This window comes from Neofelis nebulosa, chromosome 16 (genome assembly GCF_028018385.1).
Source record: "Neofelis nebulosa isolate mNeoNeb1 chromosome 16, mNeoNeb1.pri, whole genome shotgun sequence".
In the NCBI taxonomy this organism is placed as follows: Eukaryota; Metazoa; Chordata; class Mammalia; order Carnivora; family Felidae; genus Neofelis; species Neofelis nebulosa.
In genome coordinates this window covers 16,483,233-16,502,523 of record NC_080797.1, presented here as the reverse complement: position 1 = coordinate 16,502,523, position 19,291 = coordinate 16,483,233, and the positions used below count along the sequence as shown (strand labels likewise).

The 19,291-nt window shown below is 57.9% G+C and overlaps 1 protein-coding gene across 2 annotated transcripts in view; it reads right to left on the bottom strand.

The window, feature by feature from the left end:
* Positions 1 to 334: 334 nt before the first annotated feature.
* Positions 335 to 19,291, bottom strand: part of TIMP2 (TIMP metallopeptidase inhibitor 2) — a 48,172-nt gene continuing 29,215 nt past the window's right edge. For both annotated transcript variants that reach the window (XM_058705145.1, XM_058705146.1), the window contains exons 2-5: positions 13,031 to 13,131; positions 10,964 to 11,072; positions 4,552 to 4,676; positions 335 to 3,221 (exon numbers count right to left, since the gene is read on the bottom strand). In XM_058705145.1, coding sequence (XP_058561128.1) covers positions 3,024 to 3,221; positions 4,552 to 4,676; positions 10,964 to 11,072; positions 13,031 to 13,131 — 533 coding nt within the window. In that variant the 3' untranslated portion in view covers positions 335 to 3,023. The remainder of the gene's footprint in view (positions 3,222 to 4,551; positions 4,677 to 10,963; positions 11,073 to 13,030; positions 13,132 to 19,291) is intronic.

Genomic DNA, 19,291 nt, shown 5'->3' with positions numbered 1-19,291 from the left:
AGGACGAGGGGCAGGGGGTGCTCCCCGTGGAGGACGCAAGATGGGCACGGGGCTCTGCTCTGCGTGCCACATAGCATAGCAAGCGGGGTGCGTCTGCTAGATGAACAAAGGGCCTGTGCCATGCACTCTGCCCCTTGGCCAATTTCGAATCATCTTTACCACTGTCTGCCCCGTCCCTGCTGAGTTACCCCACGTTCTCCTCTGAGCACCCAGCCCTCCGTTTCTCTCGTAGACGAAGCACCCTCCCCCCTTCCACGGGAGCAACTCCTTTGGAGGTGTCGGGGCTGGTTCTTACGCCACAACGTCGGATACAGCCACACGGACACAGCCAACGTTCTTGGTAATACTGTTTATTGTCCATTGACCGAGCGATCACTCAAGAATGATACAAAGCATCGGAGACATGCGCAGTCTGCTTGTCAACGTTCAACAGCTCTTACGTGTTCCCAGCACAGGAAGGTCTCAGACTTCATATTCCAGCAAAAACACATTGCCCAAAAATTAAAAAACAAAAAAAAAACCCCAAAAAAACAAAACAAAAAAACCCAACAAAACAAAACCAAGCAAAAACAAACACAATCAAACAAAGCTTTAAATTATGGCAGCAAGTCCGATATTTCTTAATACTCATCAAGCAAAGATTTGAAAATAACTACAATGTAAACTTCATTTTAAATATTTTGAGTTGCTTGAATGCAGACAAGAATGGTGGGAGGAACGAGCAGTGCTTAGAACATAACACATAAATTAGACAATGCCGAATGGAGAGCCTTCTCGAACTACATACATGTTGCAATTATTTACTCTGACGGTATTTGAGTGGCTTTGTCTCTTGGCTGCCACTGGGCACTTCATCTTGATTTTTTTTTTTTGTTTCTGTTTCTGTTTCCCCGCTCAGCGTGGCGAGAAGAACCAATGTGTGTGGATTAAGTAGAAAGGCCATGTTTTAGAGCCGACCTACTCAAAGATCTTTTACTTTGTCACGACTTGAACCAGAGAACAAAAAGGTAGCAAATGGAAAAAAAGCAACCATACTCAAAGAAGGAAACAAAAGATCTGAAGGAATCCACCATCATAGGCTATGCTTTCCATTCTGGGTCAAATGCTTCCACGATGCAGAAACCTTAACCAAAAAAAAAAAAAAAACAAAAACAAGAAAGTGCAACTCTAACACCTACCAAGGGTAATAAGACACAGCACAGGAATGATTACAACTGATGTCAGAAACAAACCAAGACATTTAAAAAATCAGCAGAAACAGGAGTAAATGTTACATATGATAACACCATACAGGAAGCAAACGGGGGTGGGGTGTTATATTGATTGGAGGGGTCTGGTGTTCTCGTATATACTGCAATCACGTGGACTGGTCCATTATGACATCTTACAAACTCTCTATCACTGCACAGCATGAAAGCACCCTTGGAACGAGGGCGGATTCCTGGATATTCTAGTCTGCCCTAGAAAGGGAAGCCATCAAAAATCTATGCTGACCAGGTCCCAGCAGGCATGGGGCCGACATGCCACGTGGGGCGGGGGGGGTGGTCAGGAGTCTTACGGGTGTTTTGGGGTCACGGCAGAACAGAGCAGGCTTAGAACATGGTGACTTTGGAAGCATTCTGCAGGGGGACCATTCACCGGCCGACAGACTTCGGTTTTGGTGCACGCGTGTGCCCTTCCCTAATTCGCGTGGCCAACTCAGAACGGGTCATCTTGACAACACAAGGAGGAAGGAAAAGATTGCCTTTATTGTTACTGAGAGATTTCTGCCTGCGTTAACCCCTATTTTACGGGCAGCAGAAAGCCACGGGTAGGGGACAGGTTTTCTAGTCCCCTACGATGTTTTTTTTTGTTTTTTTCCGACTGAGAGCGCCAACAGGACAGACAGAAGTAGGTGTTGGTACAGCTGTCACTTGGGTTCACGTATTATCTGAGAATTCGTCTTTAGGAGCATGAGGTGTTGGCCACAGCATCCGGAGGCCCAGCAGGGGACCCACCGAACCCACCCCCCATCCATTTCCCCCTTCCCGGGGAAGACTTCACGGCAGGCCCGGCTAACTTCACTCACAGGAATCCGTGCACAGCCCAGCGGACGTCTGTCTTTGAGGGAGGTCACACCCGCCCGGGAGGGGCTCTGCGGTGTGTGGGGGGGCACAGCCAGCCCGGTGCGCCGGGCGCACGTGACCCCTCGCAAAGCCGACGTGCACCACTCACCTGTGTGCTCGAGGCCGGGACGAGGAGGGGGAAGCCGGAGGGACTTCGGACGCCAGGGAGTAAACTGTAAGGGCAGCCGCGAGTCCCCCCGGTGCCTGCCCTCAGGGCAGAATGCGACAGACTCCCCCAGAGTTGGGGTGTGGGGGGGGGGGGGAGGCAGGACTGAAGCTGAAGCTTGTCGCCCACGCCGCAAAGGCCCTGGAGCGTGGCTCTCACTGCAATTCTGCTGGTCATCAGGGTCAGCGGGGCTCCTGCAGGAGGAAGCCACTGGTCCAGGGCTACTCCTGTACTTATGGGAGCCCATGATGGGCACCGAGGAGGCTGGGGCACTTGCAAAGGGTGGGGACTGCCACCCTGGGGCCAGAGGCGTGGAGGCTGCAGGAAACGAGGGACATGCCCCTCTCAGGACGAAAGGGACCTGGTAGGCCTGCTACACAGTCTTGCAACGACCCTCGAAAGTTTCTGCAAAACGCACGTTCCCAGGCTCTGCCCTGACCAGGCCTGGGCGACTCCTAAGTGTTGTCTGCTCAGTGTTTGTGACAGTGGCCGGGCCCGTGCGTCCCACTCCCGTCCGCACCCGAGGGTGGGAGGCCGGGACGCACGCCGCCCAGGCTGGCGGATGGAGCGTGGGACCGCAACCATGTTTGTAAAAGGGAAGTGGGGGGGGGGGCGGGAGGAGAATCACACCAGTATAGACCCGCTCGGATGACTATTTTATTCATGCTGCTTCCGGGAAGGGATGTCAGAGCTGGACCAGTCTGAACTCTTGGAGGCTCTTCCGTTGGCCAAAGGGGATGCTGTTGGCCTGCTTACGGGTCCTCGATATCGAGAAATTCCTGCTTGGGGGGCGCCGCGCCACGGTACCACGCACACGAGCCGTCGCTTCTCTTGATGCAGGCGAAGAACTTGGCCTGATGTCCGTTGATGTTCTTCTCCGTGACCCAGTCCATCCAGAGACATTCGTCCGGAGACGAGATGTAGCACGGGATCATGGGGCAGCGCGTGATCTAGGAAGAGGGCGCGGGGGCGGACTCGGTCAGGGGCTGAGGCCGCACAAGGCGGCACGTCCAGAACGTAGCCAACGCGCCTGGCCAAGCAACCAGGACTGGAGTTGAACCTGCTCCGTCAGTGCCCCGCCCCCTCCACTGGCTAAGCAGCGGCAGGCACCTGCCTGAAGCAGGGACAGGGCCGGGGGCGGGGGACCCTTGTGCATGGTGTCTGCGCCCCCAGATGCTGCAGGAGCGTGACCTTCCAGCTTCGGGCTAGCCCCACCCTCCTGGGAGCTCAACAACAACAAAGGGTCTTAACTTTTCCGGAGCGAGGCGCCAGTCAAATAAAAAGGACGCCGCTAGCTTGGGGCGCCTGGGTGGCTCAGTCGGTTGAGCGTCCAACCCTTGGTTTCAGCTCAGGTCACGATCCCACGGTTTTGTGAGTTCAAGCCCCGCATCAGGCTCTGCTTGCGAGTCTCATTCTGTCTCCCTCTCTCTCTGCCCCTCCCCTGCTCATGCGGTCTCTGTCTCTGCCCTCCCCCCCCCCCCCCAAAAAAAAAACTTTAAAAAAAGGATGCTATCTTGCTCTCAAGCGTGTGTGGGCTTTGAGGGGGTCGGCAAGCAGCATTTCGGTGGAGGAACAAGAGTCTACGAGAGGGAAAGGACAGAATTCAGTTTTGATTTCACGTCGGGCACTGGGGGTTCTGCTCCACGTATGCAAGGCTGCGGGGTCGGAATTTGTACTTTGAATGAGCTCAGGAATAGGTTAGCGACGACGACGACGACAACGACGGTGTGCCAGTAAGCACTGGGCCAACCGGCTCGGCCCGATCCCTGCTGCTCTCCGGCCCCAGACTCACTTCCGGTGGCAGAGGGGCCCTGGTGCCCGAGGTGTTTCCTGCGCTGGGGCTGGGGGCGGGGGCAGTGGGGTGCAGGGCAGCGGGACGGACGGGATGCAGGCCTGGGGATGTCACCACGTACAGGTGCATCTGACGTGAGCGCAGCTACAGCTCTGCTCGGCACAGCCTCTGTGCTGCTTTCAAGAAGGGGGGCTGGGACATTCTTTCCCTGTTCTCCCCACAGAATCCCTCCCCCCGGGAGGCTCTCCTTCCTGGAAGCCATAGGCCAGGTGGCTAGACAGCCCCGACCTCCCACGGATCCCTCTGCAGGGGCACGCCTCCGGGATCTGTCCCCGGCCAGACAGCCTCGCTGGTGGAGAGACCCGTGCCTCCCCACGGCCCCGTCCTAAGGACCTCGTGGACTGAGAAGCCAGGGATTAAAGCCCAGCGGTCTCCCTGGAGACGGAGGTGATGAAGTAAAGGCCCAAAAGACGGTGGCACCGGCTTACCTTGCACTCACAGCCCATCTGGTACCTGTGGTTCAGGCTCTTCTTCTGGGTGGTGCTCAGGGTGTCCCAGGGCACGATGAAGTCACAGAGGGTGATGTGCAGCTTGCCGTTCCCCTCGGCCTTTCCTGGGGACACAGGGATCACCACGCTCAGGGCAAGATACACGTCCTCCTCCTGCCCATCTCCTGCACCTGAGTGTGGCTGGGGCGCAGGGAACTTTACTACTGACAAATACCGAGTGTCATGGCCTGTGTCGTGTCTCCTCCCACATCCCTGTGTCGAAGCCCTAACCCCCCAGCACCTCAGGATGTGCATTTGGAGCCCTTCCCAGGGGTCATTAAGGTACGTGAGGTCACAAGGCCCCCCGCATAAGAACAGTGTCCTGATAAGAAGAGATCCAGACGCAGACGCGCACAGAGGGACGAGCAGGTGAGGCCACGGGGGGCAGGTGGCCCTGCCCACGCCTGGATCTCGGACTCCCAGCCCCCAGGTCTGCGAGGAAACCAATCCCTGTTGGGGAAGCGGCCTCACGGCAGCCCCAGTAGGCTACTCCACCGTGGGTCGCTTGCTCTGAGTATAAAAGGAACGTGCGCTCGCCGTGGAGCACAGAACAGCACAACAGGGAAAAAACCTCCCGTTTCCATCACAGCTAACGCTTTGACGCCTTTCCTTCCAATATCCTTTCATGCCCATGGATGTGCGCAGAAAAAATCACACCGCATGCAGACCATACTGTTTCCTGCTTGTTTGTTTGGTTTTTTTCAGACGTTTCCTCCATCTGATGAGGAACCTGTCTACCTGTCTGGGTTTTTCTACCACGAACGGCAAAACCTTGGACTCTCACGGAATTGGGAATCCGCTCCAAATTCCCTTCCCTCCGGGGGGGGGTGGGGTGGGCGGGGGGAGATGAGGCACTCTTTGTGTCTCATACCTCAGGCTCTTGGTTCTGCCCCTCCCTTCCTCTGCTGAAGAGTTCACGCTGGGGACGGCCTTGGCCTTAGCCAAGCAGGAGACAAGGGCAGGCAAGCAAATTCTGGCGAATGACAGAACGTAAGGAGGGCTCGGGAGGTCGTTTCAAGTCCCAGCCCTGTGACCGCAATGGCATCGCGTCAGGACGCACAGGTCCCCCGGCGACGAGAGGCGGAGCCTGGCAGAGGGCAGGGGGAGGCTCCCCGGGGGGCAGACGGGAGCCTCGGGGGGCACCCTGGGCACACCGCACTCGGCAAAGCTCCGGTATATCCAACATAACGACCTCAGGCACAGCACTGGGCGCGGAGAGAACCCGCTGACAGACACGTAGTTGAGTGACTAACGCGGCTTGTCGACTGTGGCGAGTAAATGCCACCGCGATCTCTGGCCAGGGGAGACACGGGTCGGCTCGCCCGAGGCTGCGAGCGGCACGGGGACAGCCGGTGCACCAGGCGGGTTGCAGGAGGCACTCCCTGCACGTGAATTCGGATGCTCTGACCTCTGTTTTGACGGCTCCCCTGACCTTTGGGAGCCCTGTTTTCCCTTGTGTCTGTTTGCACTTGACATTCTAGGCGAAGGACAGAATCAACAAGCAGGACTGCTACTGCAGCATTCATTCTGACTCCCAACAAGTAACAAAGAAAACTGCTTGGGTGGTTCTAAGTACTTTAAAAATAGGTATCTGGGGCGCCTGGGTGGCTCCGTTGGTTGAGCGTCCGACTTCAGCTCAGGTCATGATCTCGCGGTTCGTGAGTTCGAGCCCTGCACGGGGCTCTGTGCCGACACTGCGGAGCCTGCTTGGTATTCTCTCTCTCTCTCTCTCTCTCTCTCTCTCTGCCCCTTTCCTGCTCTTTCTCAAAATAAATAAGCAAACAAAAAAATAAGTGTTTGGCTTTTCCCCCCGACTTTCTAGGAGTCCAGAGCAGCTAAGGAGGGGAGAAACAGACAGATGGCAAGTGACTTTCATTCCCGTCTCCTGGATTCTCCTGGCATGCATGGCCCACGCAGGGAGGTACGCCGTGGCCCTCCCCTGGCCCGGCCGGGTCGTTCTTTACAGACAGGCTGGGCCCGTGCTGGCTCTGCCCTCCCAACTTCTACAGGGATGTCGGATGTCTGCTGTCTTGCTTGGCTGGCATCAGCGTCCCACTTCCTGCCGCTTTTTGCCGTCCTTCTTCTTTTTTTTTTTTTTAATGTTTATTTATTTCTGAGACAGAGCACCAGTGGGGGAGGGGCAGAGAGAGAGGGAGACACAGAATCGGAAGCAGGCTCCAGGCTCCGAGCTGTCAGCACAGAGCCCGACGCGGGGCCCGAGCTCGTGAACCGCGAGATCACGGCCTGAGCCGAAGTCGGACGCTCGATGGACTGAGCCACCCAGGCGCCCCCATTGTCTGTCTTCCCTGGTGACCTGTTCACCACGAAGTCGAGCTTCTGCCAAGACTAGGGCACGGAAGGACACGCGATGCAATGCAAACTGTCTTCTGTGGCCCTGGTTACGGGGATACCGGTGACCTCGGACGTCGGGTATAAAGTCCAGCAGCAACTCCGGATCTTAAAAGGACACCCTTTCGGTACAGGGACGGGTACCAAGACTTGGGCGGGCACGCATGATGTGCCCGTCTGTCACATTCTACTACGTCTGCCTTGGAAAAACACACAGTCCTTTCGGACTGGAGAGGAAGACAGGAATTAATTAAAATTTGTAACTGAGGACCGTATGCTTCTTTTTCCTCTCGGAGGAGAGGACCGCAGAAGAAAATTACAGGGCCCGTTCTAGAACAGTTCCCGCACATGAGTGTCTCATGGTGCCCGGCTCAACACGTGAACTTGAATCATCAGCCCGAGAGGAGGTGGGCTGCCTCGGGCCGGCTGAGTTGTCTGCTGCGCCCTGTGATTTCTGGGTGGCCCATCCTGACCCCAGGAGGACGAGATGGAGAGCCTGTGCTCAGAAAGTGAACACCAGACTGTATCCAGAGCTATCTCACCGAGCTGGGGAAGAAGTCAGATGAGCGAGGCCCCCCTGTCAAGGGTGGGCCAGCTGCTGCCAGAAGTGCCTTTTGTGGCTCTCAGGCCATCAGGAAATTGCAAATTAAAAATCAATTAAAAATAAGTAGAGGGGCCCCTGGGGGGCTCCGTCGGTTGAGCATCCGACTTCGGCTCAGGTCACGAGCTCGCGGTTCGTGAGTTCGAGCCCCGCGTCGGGCTCTGTGCTGACAGCTCGGAGCCCGGAGCCTGTTTCAGATTCTGTGTCTCCCTCTCTCTCTCTGCCCCTCCCACAGTCATGCTCTGTCTCTCTCTGTCTCAAAAATAAACAAACATCAAAAATAAATTTTAAAAACCCAGCTTCATTCGGACACAGAAGCCTCTTCCTTTCAGAACAGGGCTGAACAAAATCAGTAGGCTCTCCTATGACGTCCCCCAAAATAACACAAAGTAACCACTAGCAAAAGAACCACCACAAAGGTGCCGTGTGCACCTCGGCTCTCATTTTGGACCCACGCTTTCCAGGCAGCCACGCGACTCCCTCGCACTCTTCTCGGTCAGCGGGACGGGGACACGACATGCCAGGGCTCCTGACTGCTGGACAGGATCCACCTTCTGGGCTGTCCCCACTGCTGTCCCCCACTGCCCGTCCTCAGGGAGTAAAAGGGCAGTGCCCAGGTCCTCGGAATCGCTGGGCAAGCGGCAGGCCTGACCACAAGGGGCTCCGGGAGAGGAGAGTCATGTTCGGAGAGCCCCTGCGTGAGGGAGGGGACCGACCTTGGCTGCTGGGGCTCAGCCCTGCTGTGTGCGTGCTCTGTCTCTCTCTCCAAAATACACAAACGTTAAGAAAAATGCTGCTGCCAGGGCCACACCCCTGGAGATTCTGCTTGATCCGGTCTGCGGTGCTACTTGGGCACCAGGGACCAACTCCCCCGGGAATTCTCGCACACGGTGCGGGGGAGGGGCTGCTGGCTTAGAGGCTGGGCAGCGAGACCTCCACAGCCTGGACCCGACCAACGGAATGGCAGAGCGTGAGAGCCCGGCACGGGCCGGGCGCGGGTGTGCGGAGACGTGCCCAACACCCTCCCCCCCCGTCCCCCCTCCCCCCCCGGCACAGCATCTGCCCAAAAAAGTCTGCACCCTAAACACACCCCAATGCCAAGCGACCAACGAGCCACCAAGCAGAACCTAACAACTGGCGTGGGGAAGCGGGTTCAGGCACACACCCCCGGACCTGGGCCACGGTGCTCGTCTACTCGGTTTTCCTCATCTGGAAAATGGGGATCACGGCAGTGCCTTCCTCATAAGGGGTCGTAAGGATTGGACGGAATCTGCACGAAAAGCTTTTAGAGCCCGCCAGGGCCAGGGAAGGGGCGCCACGATTTCCGGTCGCAGGGAGACGGTGGAGACTTGCTGAAGCCAGGCCTAGGTCACCTTCCCACCCAGGAGCCCCCACCCGGAGGGGACCCTGGCCCGCCCTCCTTCCAGCAGCTCTGGAAGCTCTGCAGTTTGGGCGGCTGCCTCTAGAGGGCGACGTGAGGAGACGCGGGGTGAGGCGTGTAGGTTAAAGCCCTGCTCCACCCGACGCGGGAACCTGGAAACCGTGGACCTGTCAGGGCGCCAAGTTCCCGCCACCATGCAAGGTTCTGTCTCCTTTGCCTTCTCTCCAGGGCGTATTTTGCTCATCATAAAAGCAATAGATGTCATTTGTAAAAATTTCGCAAGCATAGGGAAGCATGAAAAAGGAGACACGCCTGAGGCTGACTGTCCCCCTGCACCTGCTGACCTGGGTCTCTAACAGCCGCCCCTGGGCACCCGCACCACGTGTTCTGTGCACCTGCCCGGCCCCACCGTCCCCTGCCTCACGGTGACAAGCACAGTCAGGAAGGTCTCCGCGTCGTGATTTTGTCCCCATCCCTCTCTCTCCGATTGACTTTATTTTTCTTATCGGAAAAACAGTAGATGCCGCCAATGTAAAATGGTGCAGCTGCTTTGGAAGACAGTCTGGCAGCCCCTCAAATGCTTAAACGTGGTCACCATATGCCCTGGAATTCTACTCCCACGTATCGGCCCAAGAGACATGAAAACACCCCTAGGCGGACACCTGGTCACGGGTGTGGACGACAGCCTCGTGCCTAAGGGCGCAAAGGTGGAGACAACCCCGGCGTCCACGAAATGACTGGTGAGCGGGCAGACAGACCGCGGTCTGCTCGGCCACAGAAAGGGGACAACCTGGACGGAGCTGTGAAACGACCCCACGGAGTGAGGGACGTCGCGCACGAAGGACCACGCATATTCTGCGATTCCATTCAGAGGCCTCTGAAACGGGGAAACCCACGGAGTCATGAAGTAGACTGGGGGGTGCTGCAGCTGGGGGAGGAGCGTGAGGGGGGGGGGGTGCGGCCAGGGAGGTAACACAGCGAAAGGGTACGGAGTTCTCTCCGACGGTGGCCGTGGTTGCCCATCTTTTTTTCAACATTTTTTATTTTTGGGACAGAGAGAGACAGAGCATGAACGGGGGAGGGGCAGAGAGAGAGGGAGACACAGAATCGGAAACAGGCTCCAGGCTCCGAGCCATCAGCCCAGAGCCTGACGCGGGGCTCGAACTCACGGACCGCGAGATCGTGACCTGGCTGAAGTCGGACGCTTAACCGACTGCGCCACCCAGGCGCCCCAGTGGTTGCCCATCTTGATGATGGAGGTATCACACCAGTGAATGATGCCCTTTGAACGGTGAATTGTATGGTGTGTGAGTTCTAGCTCAAGAAAACCTAAACTATAATAGATGCTCATAGGAAAACATTTAGGGGACTCCTGGGTGGCTCGGTCGGTCGAGCACCTGACTTCGGCTCGGGTCGCGATCTCGCAGTCTGTGAGTTCGAACCCCACGTCCGGGCTCTGTGCTGACGGTGCAAAAACCTGCTTGGGATTCTCTCTCTCCCCCTCTCTCTCTGCCCTTCCCCGGCTCGTCGTGTTCTCTCTCTCTCTCAAAATACGTAAATAAACTAAAAAAAAAAAAAAAAAAGGAAAAAGACAGGATGAGGGGAGTCGCTGCACAGGTCAAGGACCTCATAACATCAGCAGATTTAACACAAGGTCTCAACCCCTCTCCGCCTCCCGCCCAGCCATGAGTGCCTCCGGCATCTCGCGCACGACTCCCCCTCAGGAGCAAAACGCAAACCCTCTCACCTCCTGGTGTCTGCCCGGCCGCAGATTCCCCGTGGACACTGGTTTACTGTGTCTCCCCATGAAGCCACACTGGGTCCCCCGTTCTGGGGGGCAGGGGAGAATCCACCAGGAATTCACAGACGGGAAAGGGCAGGGAAGCCCAGAGACCTCGGGACGGCCTCTCGGCGTCAGGACCCGGGACTCTGTCCCGCCTTGTGGTTTCGCAAGGTCCCACCCTGGAGACGCGGCCCTGGACGGTCCCTGACAACGTTCCAGGGCATATCCACACACACACCTGCAATGAGATATTCCTTCTTCCCTCCGATGTCCAGAGAGACCCCGCATACAGCAGAGGAAGGAGCCGTGTAGATAAACTCTATGTCCTTGTCGGGTCCTTTGAACATCTGGAAAGACAAGGATAAGGAAACGTGAGGAGAGCCGGTCCGCACAGCTAACAAAGTCCGGGTCCCACGCATAACATTCTGGGGAGGGGCCGCCCGACCTGCGCCTGTGGTACCACCAGCATGGGAAAGGGGGGCAGAAGGTTCTAGTGAGCTAGAAGGTGACCGTTCCCGCTGTAGACTGATTCTCTGGAGACACTCCTCACGTAGTGTGGCAGCTATCAGCACGCTGGGCGCGACTCTTGTCACCTGGAGGAAACCGTCTCAGACGCCCGACTCTCCCTACCACCGACAAGGTCATTTCAGAATCTCCGGGGAGAGGCCCGTATATCTCCGGGTGGTTCTCACCCGTCGTGGAGGGACACCCCCCTGTGCACTGCCAGGAATTTGGGTCAAGCGTTGGCTGCTTGATGGGGCCCCGGGGCGGGATTGCACCCTTGCAATGAGGATGTGACTCGCCGGGGCCAATGGGGTTTGACTTCTCACCTGCGGATCTACTGACTGACCTACTGAACGCGCCTGCAGCCCACGTGGAGGGGCGCACTGTTCCCCTGGAGGAGGTGACACAGGCAGAACCCACCACAGCCAGGGGTTCCTGTGGCCCCACCAGGGGTGGTGACCGGTAGGGACGTGAGTGTGCACTGAGGACAGTCCCCCACCCTGGCCGTGGGGCGGAGCCCAGGGGGCACCCTCGGGCTTTGGGCACCTCATCGGGATTTTGCTGGGCCTAAATCAGAGTCAACAGCGTTGGTTTTGGGGGACAGGATTGGGGGGGGAGGAGGGGCTTTCAACAAGCAAACCCCGATGGAATAGGGTCATCTCAATGTCATGATAAACCGGCTTTGAGACAGCTCGCCCCACCCACGCCAGGAAAGGTTAGGCCGATGGTGAAGACAACATGCTCTATTAATCACCAAAGGGCAAGAATTGTTTTTCGGTGTCGACACCGGCCTTTTCACGATGCCTCAATGAGGTCTCAAGAACAGAGACGCTCTCTCTCCCGCTCATAGCACACGCCCTCTTAACTGCCACAGATGTAGCGAATAAGCATTTCATTGACCTTCTGATAACGTTTCCGGCTAAAAATAACATTTTTGTAACGAAGTTAAATACGCACGGCTACAACTCCCACCTTGACAAAGCCCTTTCTCCAGCTAGAGCCTAGAATCTCCTTCTCTCCTGCAGACCGACTTAGCTACTGTTGCCAACGATCACCATCACGGTCCTCCAGGGCTGGTCCTGTCTTTCCAAGCCCCGCCCTCTGCCCCGTCTCCCCTCAAATACAGGCTCCTTGCCCTTGAACACGAACACACGTTCCGAAAAAACTAACGCATTGCCCCCCACCCCCCCCATCTGTCCGCCCCTCTGCCACCCGGCCGATGTTCCTCTCCGTCACCGGCCGGGCTACGGGCTCCATTCCTTCCTTCACGTTCCCTTGCAAGAAGCTGGCTCCCACCACACCTGCCCAGAGGACTCCTTCCTTCCTCTTAGAATTTAAAGCTCACCAGGCAAGACTAGAGCCCACAGCACAGTGTGGGGGGAAAGAGGCCTCCCAGATGCAACGACCAAGGTCTCCTGGCCTCGAACCTCGCCCTAGCTCAGCCGAGGACAGGCACCCGTGGAATGGTCCATAGAAACTCTGGCACACTTGCTGATAACGCTGAGGGCCTGCCCCGAATTTACGACCCATCACAAGGAAGACGACACATTTTTGAAGTAACCCAGTCGACAGGAACGCAGCAGGTCCACACGACTTTTCAGGCATTTACGGATAAGGAAAATCAGATCGACTTGTGGCTCGAAGCCCTTAGGTCTGCTCCACGGGGGCCGCACTGCATTCCCCGAGACCCCAGGACACCTCCGCATGGTTTCCCGCCTCTGGGGGGGGGGGGAGCCCAACCTTGCTCCCAACCTTCCCGCTGCTCTGCCCAGTGGGGCAACCTGGTGACAGTCCCCCTTACCTTAATCTGCTTGATCTCATACTGAATCCGCTTGATGGGGTTGCCGTAGATGTCGTTCCCGGAGTCTACTTCCTTTACGCTGACCGCTTTGGCCCTAATCACTGCAAAATAAAGACACAGAGGTGAGGAGAGTCCCCCCTGTGCCGTCCTGGCTCCGAGCAGGGGCGAGGGGCAGCAGGGAGGCGGGAGGCAGGGGGCAAGATGACCCCAGCCCTTAGCATGGCACCAGACCCCTCACAAGCTCAGCGGAGAGGGTCAAGAGGTAAAACCCTAAGAGCCCCCTTCTGGTCCCAAGAATGGGTCCACGGGAGCCAGAAGCAGAAACCTGATCTCTCACGACCAGCCGGGTTACTGGTAGGCACCGATGGGGACAGCGCTTTGTTGAGGTCACGCCTGAGTGCTCTGGGGCTTTTGCAAATTCTCTCCACTGTGCATGCATGTGGCTGGGGAAGCGGATAAGCAAATTAACTGGCCCGCAATCATCACCATGCAGCTAAGATGGGGAGCCTCCTACCACCCAGCCTCCGTCCGCAGTCTACTGGCAAACAGGCTTTTTTTTCCAGGCTGAAGGCAGGGGAGTAACAGCCTCCCCAAGAGGCCTCGTCGTGTTTAGGAGTGGGCGGGGCGGGGGGGGGTGGTCTTCGATCTGAAGAGTCGATCCCGCTACGCCTAATCTGTCCCAAAAGTGCCCCTGAAAGATGTCCTGTGGCTGACTCTCTGTGATAACGACACAGGTTCTATAGGGAGCACGACAGAGGAAGGGTCAGAGTGCTTTACCCGCCAAAGGGTATCGAACCGGGTGAGGAGGCAGTCAGGGGCATCCCGGCCGACATACGGGGCCGCTGCCACGGAAGGAGCCCCCACGGAAGGAAAATGACCCCAGACTGGGACACAAGGTGAAAGAGAGGGAAGAGGCCGGGCTGGGAAGGTTCTGGAGTGTTTGCAAGAGCCCGAGGCTGCTCGTGGGCCATGCCCCCCCCCCCCCCCCCCCCGCCACGGCTTCCTCCTAGCAAGGCAGGCAGACCCCGGGCCCCAGCCCGTGCCCCGACAGGGTGAGGTGGGCAGTTCCCGTGTCATTTGGGCAGAGCCCTCCCTTTCCCCATTTTGACCCCTATCAGCTGGTGGCACGGGCTGTTTTAAGAGCTTTAAATGCTTTCGCCTCAACAACTCAGCTGTGCAGGGTCACCCGTTAATGGGATGTGAGCAAGACAGAGAAAGAAGGACCAGACAGAGCCGGGCACCAAGGCGCCTCTGTTCTCCACCCGCGGGTGGGCAGCTCGGATCTTGGGACTCCCTGGCCAGGGTGGTCTTCCCCACGGAGCCCGGAGGCCCAGGCACATGAACCACCCCCCCCCCCCCCCCGTCTGTGCCCATCCCCCGGATCTCAGCCTGGCACCAGGGACCAGCGCCCCCGCCCCACCCAGGCCCCAACCCCGTTCATGTGTCTTCTGTTGCAGCTGAGTCATGACCGGCCGAGGCCACGGGTTCCTGTTTTCGGGGCTGAGCCAGGCCCCAACCTGCAAACCCACATCTAGGAAATGCCACCCAGTGGGCCGCCCAGATCCGAGGGCTCTGCCCTTGGCAACAGGTCAACCTGTTTCCATGGCTCCTCCTGGCCCTGGCATCAGGTGACTTTTTCTAGACGCATCCCTCCTGGCTCAAGTGTCCTCCTCGGCCGCCCACTGCCCTCGTCTAAAACAGGAGACCCTTTGCGACCCAGCACCTCCTGGTTCAGTTACCCCCAGCTGCTCCCATCCTGCTGTTCCACCAGCCCATAATAGTCCCTTGAACCCAAACCTGCCCAGGGGTATCCCCACCTCTGCTCCGAATGCCATCTACCCCTCCCCTGCCTGGAAAACTTCTATTCATCCTTAAAGACCCAGATAAAACTGCCCTTCCCTGTCTTGTTCTGGGAAGTCCTGTCCTCCCATAGCATTTGGCACATTCCACACTCTCATCCATCCTGTCACAAGCACCTGCACACCTGCCTTTCTGATAGGCAGAGGCTACATTCTCTTTTCTTTATGTCTATTTTTGAGAGAGAGCGAGAGAGTGCGCGTGTGTGCATGAGCGGGGGAGGGTCGGAGAGAGTGGGAGACACAGAATCCGAAGCAGGCTCCAGGCTCCGAGCTGTCAGCACAGAGCCCGACGCGGGGCTCGAACCCACAAGCCGTGAGATCATGACCTGAGCCAAAGTCGGACGCTCAACCGACTGAGCCACCCAGGCGCCCCTTTTTTTTTTTTTTTTTTTTTTGGCAGACCCTATGTTTTAGGCACAGAGCAGTTGGTGCTCACCAGGTATTCACCAGATGGAAATGAGCTGTACCTGAGAAATCTGGGGATCCAGGTGAAGTCTGTCGGTGGTCCCTCGTACTACCTGTGTAATCTATACCCTACTGCGACGCCACGTTAAGACGTGTTCATGCAAATCAGGAAACGTACCAGATTAACCCTGTCTCCTCCCGTGACACCGTCACCGGCTGATGATATCAAATGAACCAGAAACATCCAAGGGAAGCCACGGTTCTAGAAAGGGCATTGCTGCTGGATTTTACTATAATACACCCAATTCTGCATGCTTTCTGAAACTGCCTTCCAGAAGCCCCGCTACCCCCACACAATGCTCAACCCAAAATAGGTGCTCAAGAAACATCACTCGCTGATGGGCAGAAAACAAGCAAACGCTACTCTCGGACAGTGAAAAGGTTCCACTGCCTTCCATGCAGTTTTCTCCCAGAAAAACCCCTAAGGCTCCCAGGCAGTCCAAATCCTAATTCAAAAGGGGCAGCACCGGGCTAGATTCTGTGTCAGCCCCTCCCCCTCCGCGCAGCCTCTGGGAAGTTCCCTGACGTCGCGGAGACACAGCCGCTCACGTCTGCAGCCGAGGTGCCACTGCCGGTACCCGCACTCCCTCCGGGTGCGGTGAGGGCTCGGAAACACGGTGCCCGGGGCCCCACGGACCTCTAGTTCCGGACGACAGAACAGCAAAAGCGCTGTGGCGAAGAACGGCGCACCCACTCTTGCGGGTGACAGGTCTGGAGAGCCACACCTGCTGGCCGCTCGGGTCCAGACCGCACATCCCGGTCAGCACGAATCCCAGGGGCCGGTCTGACGCGGCTCCCTGACATGCTCGCTTTGGCCTAGGGCGACAGACTCCACACTTCCCTGTTTCAGATTATCGGAAAGAAGGCACCGGTTGCATCCAGGGTCCGGGGTCCACTCGCGGGGTCGGACTAGAATGGTAAGTGGCTCCCGGGCTGCCAGCTGCTTGCAGGGAAGCGGGGGGAGGGGCCCGGAGGAGCTCGGACGGGGCTCGTCCACGCAGCACAAGAACTCAGGTTCTTCGGCGTCTTTGAATTCTGTGTGGGGACCCCCTCTCTCCACTTTGCAAGACGAGAGAGAGGGTGAAGGAAAGAAAGAGAATGAAGAGAAGCAAAGAGAATGAAGAGAAGTTCTCTGGCGATCTTCTGGGAGTGTCAGCGCCCTCCTGACGTGAAGGAGAGGCGCGACACATACACCTGTCCACGTGGGCTCGAGCCCCAGAGCCGCCAACCTGCTCCGGGCAGCAGGGGCTACTTGGGCTCAGCACTGTAGGTGGGGGAAGGGCACGCGAAAAGCTTTAGCGAATAAATTTATCAGAGCCAGAGGATCCCACAGGCAAGTGGAGGCAGGAGACCTGAGGGGAAACAGGACAGAGGGGCCCCACAGGGCGGGAGGGCTGGAGGGGCACCAAGGTGGACCCCAGCCAGCTCTGGCTGCCGACCTTTGGACCCTCAGTCTTCTGCCCCCAGCACGAGGCCAGAAACTCAAGAGTCTAGGGTTGGGTTGCATTTCAAGCGAAATCCTAAAAGCATGGGCCTCCTTCTGCTGCCCAAGGGAGAAAGGGGGGAGGTGTGGGAGGGCCTTCAAGGAGCATCCAACCCAGGCAAGAAGTCAGACAATGGACAGGAAAACAGAAACGCGCACCCTCGCGGCGGACAGGGAGGAGGCAGAGAACTCTCCAGAAAGGCATCTCCCACACCCCAGGCGATGGGCATCTCCAGAGCTCTGGGATGGAGACCACTCTAAGCATAGGACGGGTCCCTCTCAGTCCCAGGCCACTGAAAGACCAGGGCTGGGGAAAAGCAGAAAAGAATCTGAGAGGAAGTTAAAATCCAGGCATGGGCACACGTTTGCTGGGCCCAGTGTCCAGCCCTGGGGTGGGTGATCGGCCCACGGCCTGCCCACCCCCCAGCAGCAAGGGGTTCTGCTCCGCTGGCCCGCCCTCCGCCGTAGGAACCAGAGGCAGCGGCGGGAACAAGAGGCTTTATAAAGATCCTTGCTCTAACCGCTTTGTGCTAAAAAATGATGGCCTCTCCCCAAGCTGCTGGGATTTTGTTTTTTCTTCTTTCCTTTCTGCCGTTAACACAACATCTGGGTTTGAGATCAAGGGTGATACACTGGCTGATGAATTCACCGCCAGATGTTGGCTACTGGAATGCACAACAGTAGACTTAATTCAAAGCACACGCAACCGCAGAGCCCCTGCCCCCACCCCTCGGGCCACGGACACCACATGATGTCACTTCCCCCGGCTAGCAGCCTGCAAAACCGATCCCTCGCACTCCCAGCCAGATTTGGGATGGAAAAGAGCTGGGCGGGTGGAGAGTCAAGGGCAAAGACAATGATCCCAAGAACACAGGCTGTGTTCAGACTCTGAGAGAGGACGAGCACCCAGGGAAAAGCCAGGGAGGCCAGACTGTCCTGGGAGGGGGGAGGGGGGGCAGGGGAGGGGCAGCAGGGGGCTTCTGGGAAAACTAGGGTGTCCTCAGCGCACGGCAACGTGGCCTGGGCTGGCCAGGGGGTGTGGCTCACTCGACCAGCCCAGGCAGAGAGTCACATCATCCCCCCCGGACCCCACCAACATCTTTTGAGTCCTACTGTGTCCGTGGACGTTCCTGGGAGGCCACGAAGGATACACCAAGCCGTACCCATAATCCGTGGGGGGGGGGAGCCAGACCCAGAAGGAGAGCTGTCTTTGCCAAGCCTGTGTATTTTATTCTCACTGGGTCGTCTTTACTATCTTGCCATGGGCCTGGCCACTCTGGAGGCATTTCACCTGCTACGTTTATGAATGTATCCTAGTAGGACACTTCCCAATGGGGCCGCTCTGCCTGGGCACCAGCTTCCGATTCCAAAGCACGGGTCAAGCTGTGGATGTTAAAACGTGACTTCTAGACCCTCGAGGCCTCGTCTCAACAAACTCAACACACGCTAAGCCCCCAGGCCCTGGTTCCGGGCGAGGCCGAGCTTCTGGCGTATGGAAAAACCACGCATTTGCCCAGAAGAGACGTGGGAATCTTGGGGTTCGGAAAAAATACTCCTGTAAATACAAGGTCAAAATCCAGCCCCAGATCATCTGAGCCTCACCAGTGCACTGACTCAGATCGGCAGGGCTGGCTCAGCGTCAGCACAGGCCACGTCCCCTCTCGGCCCAGCCTACCCTCTGTGGCCTCCAGCGTGAACCCGGGAGGGTCGCCCAGGGAGAGCACTGCCCGCAGGGACACAGCTGCTTTGCCCTTCCACCCTGCTCCCAGGCCCGTGGTCCCTCCAGTCAGGGGCATGTTCCCGGGGCCACGCGCCCAGGGGGAGGGAAAGATAGCATCTCGACTAGATTTGGCAGACGTGTGCCCTGGACCCCCCTGTCCTGTGTCCCCAGGAGCGGGCGGGGCCGCCCTGTGCAGCAGCCGGAACGCAGTCGAGCCAAACCCGCTGCAGGCGCCGGGGTCTGACGGCCGCGACAATGGCCTGCGGCCGCAGGGGCGAGTGTGGGGAAGGCCACTTCTCACACAGAAATGAGGTCACTGCAGCTGCAAACGCCCTCCGTGGGTCACCCGGTCCCTTTCCTTGTCTCCACGTACAATTACATGCCAACCTCTTCAGAGGAAACCCAGCTGCCACTGACTCCAGGTGGGCTTCACTCCGCTGGGAGCCTGGGGACAGCTGCAGGGGCCCTGCCGTCTAGACACTCACACCCTCCAACCGCAGAGCTACCCAAGTCCCCGCCGACACCTGCCACTGCGTCCTGCGGCTGCCGCTTAGGACAAGACTTTCTTACCCCTCTGGGGTGGACGGGTGACACCGGATGGCTGGTCGACCTGGCTGGAGCTCCTTGAAGGTAATGAGCGTGTCTAAAGCCTGGCTGAGGGTAGCCTGGCCCCGGGACACGCCCTGGAGGGGGCCCCTCCATCCCACCTTCAAGGCCAGAGTTGGGAAAGTGAG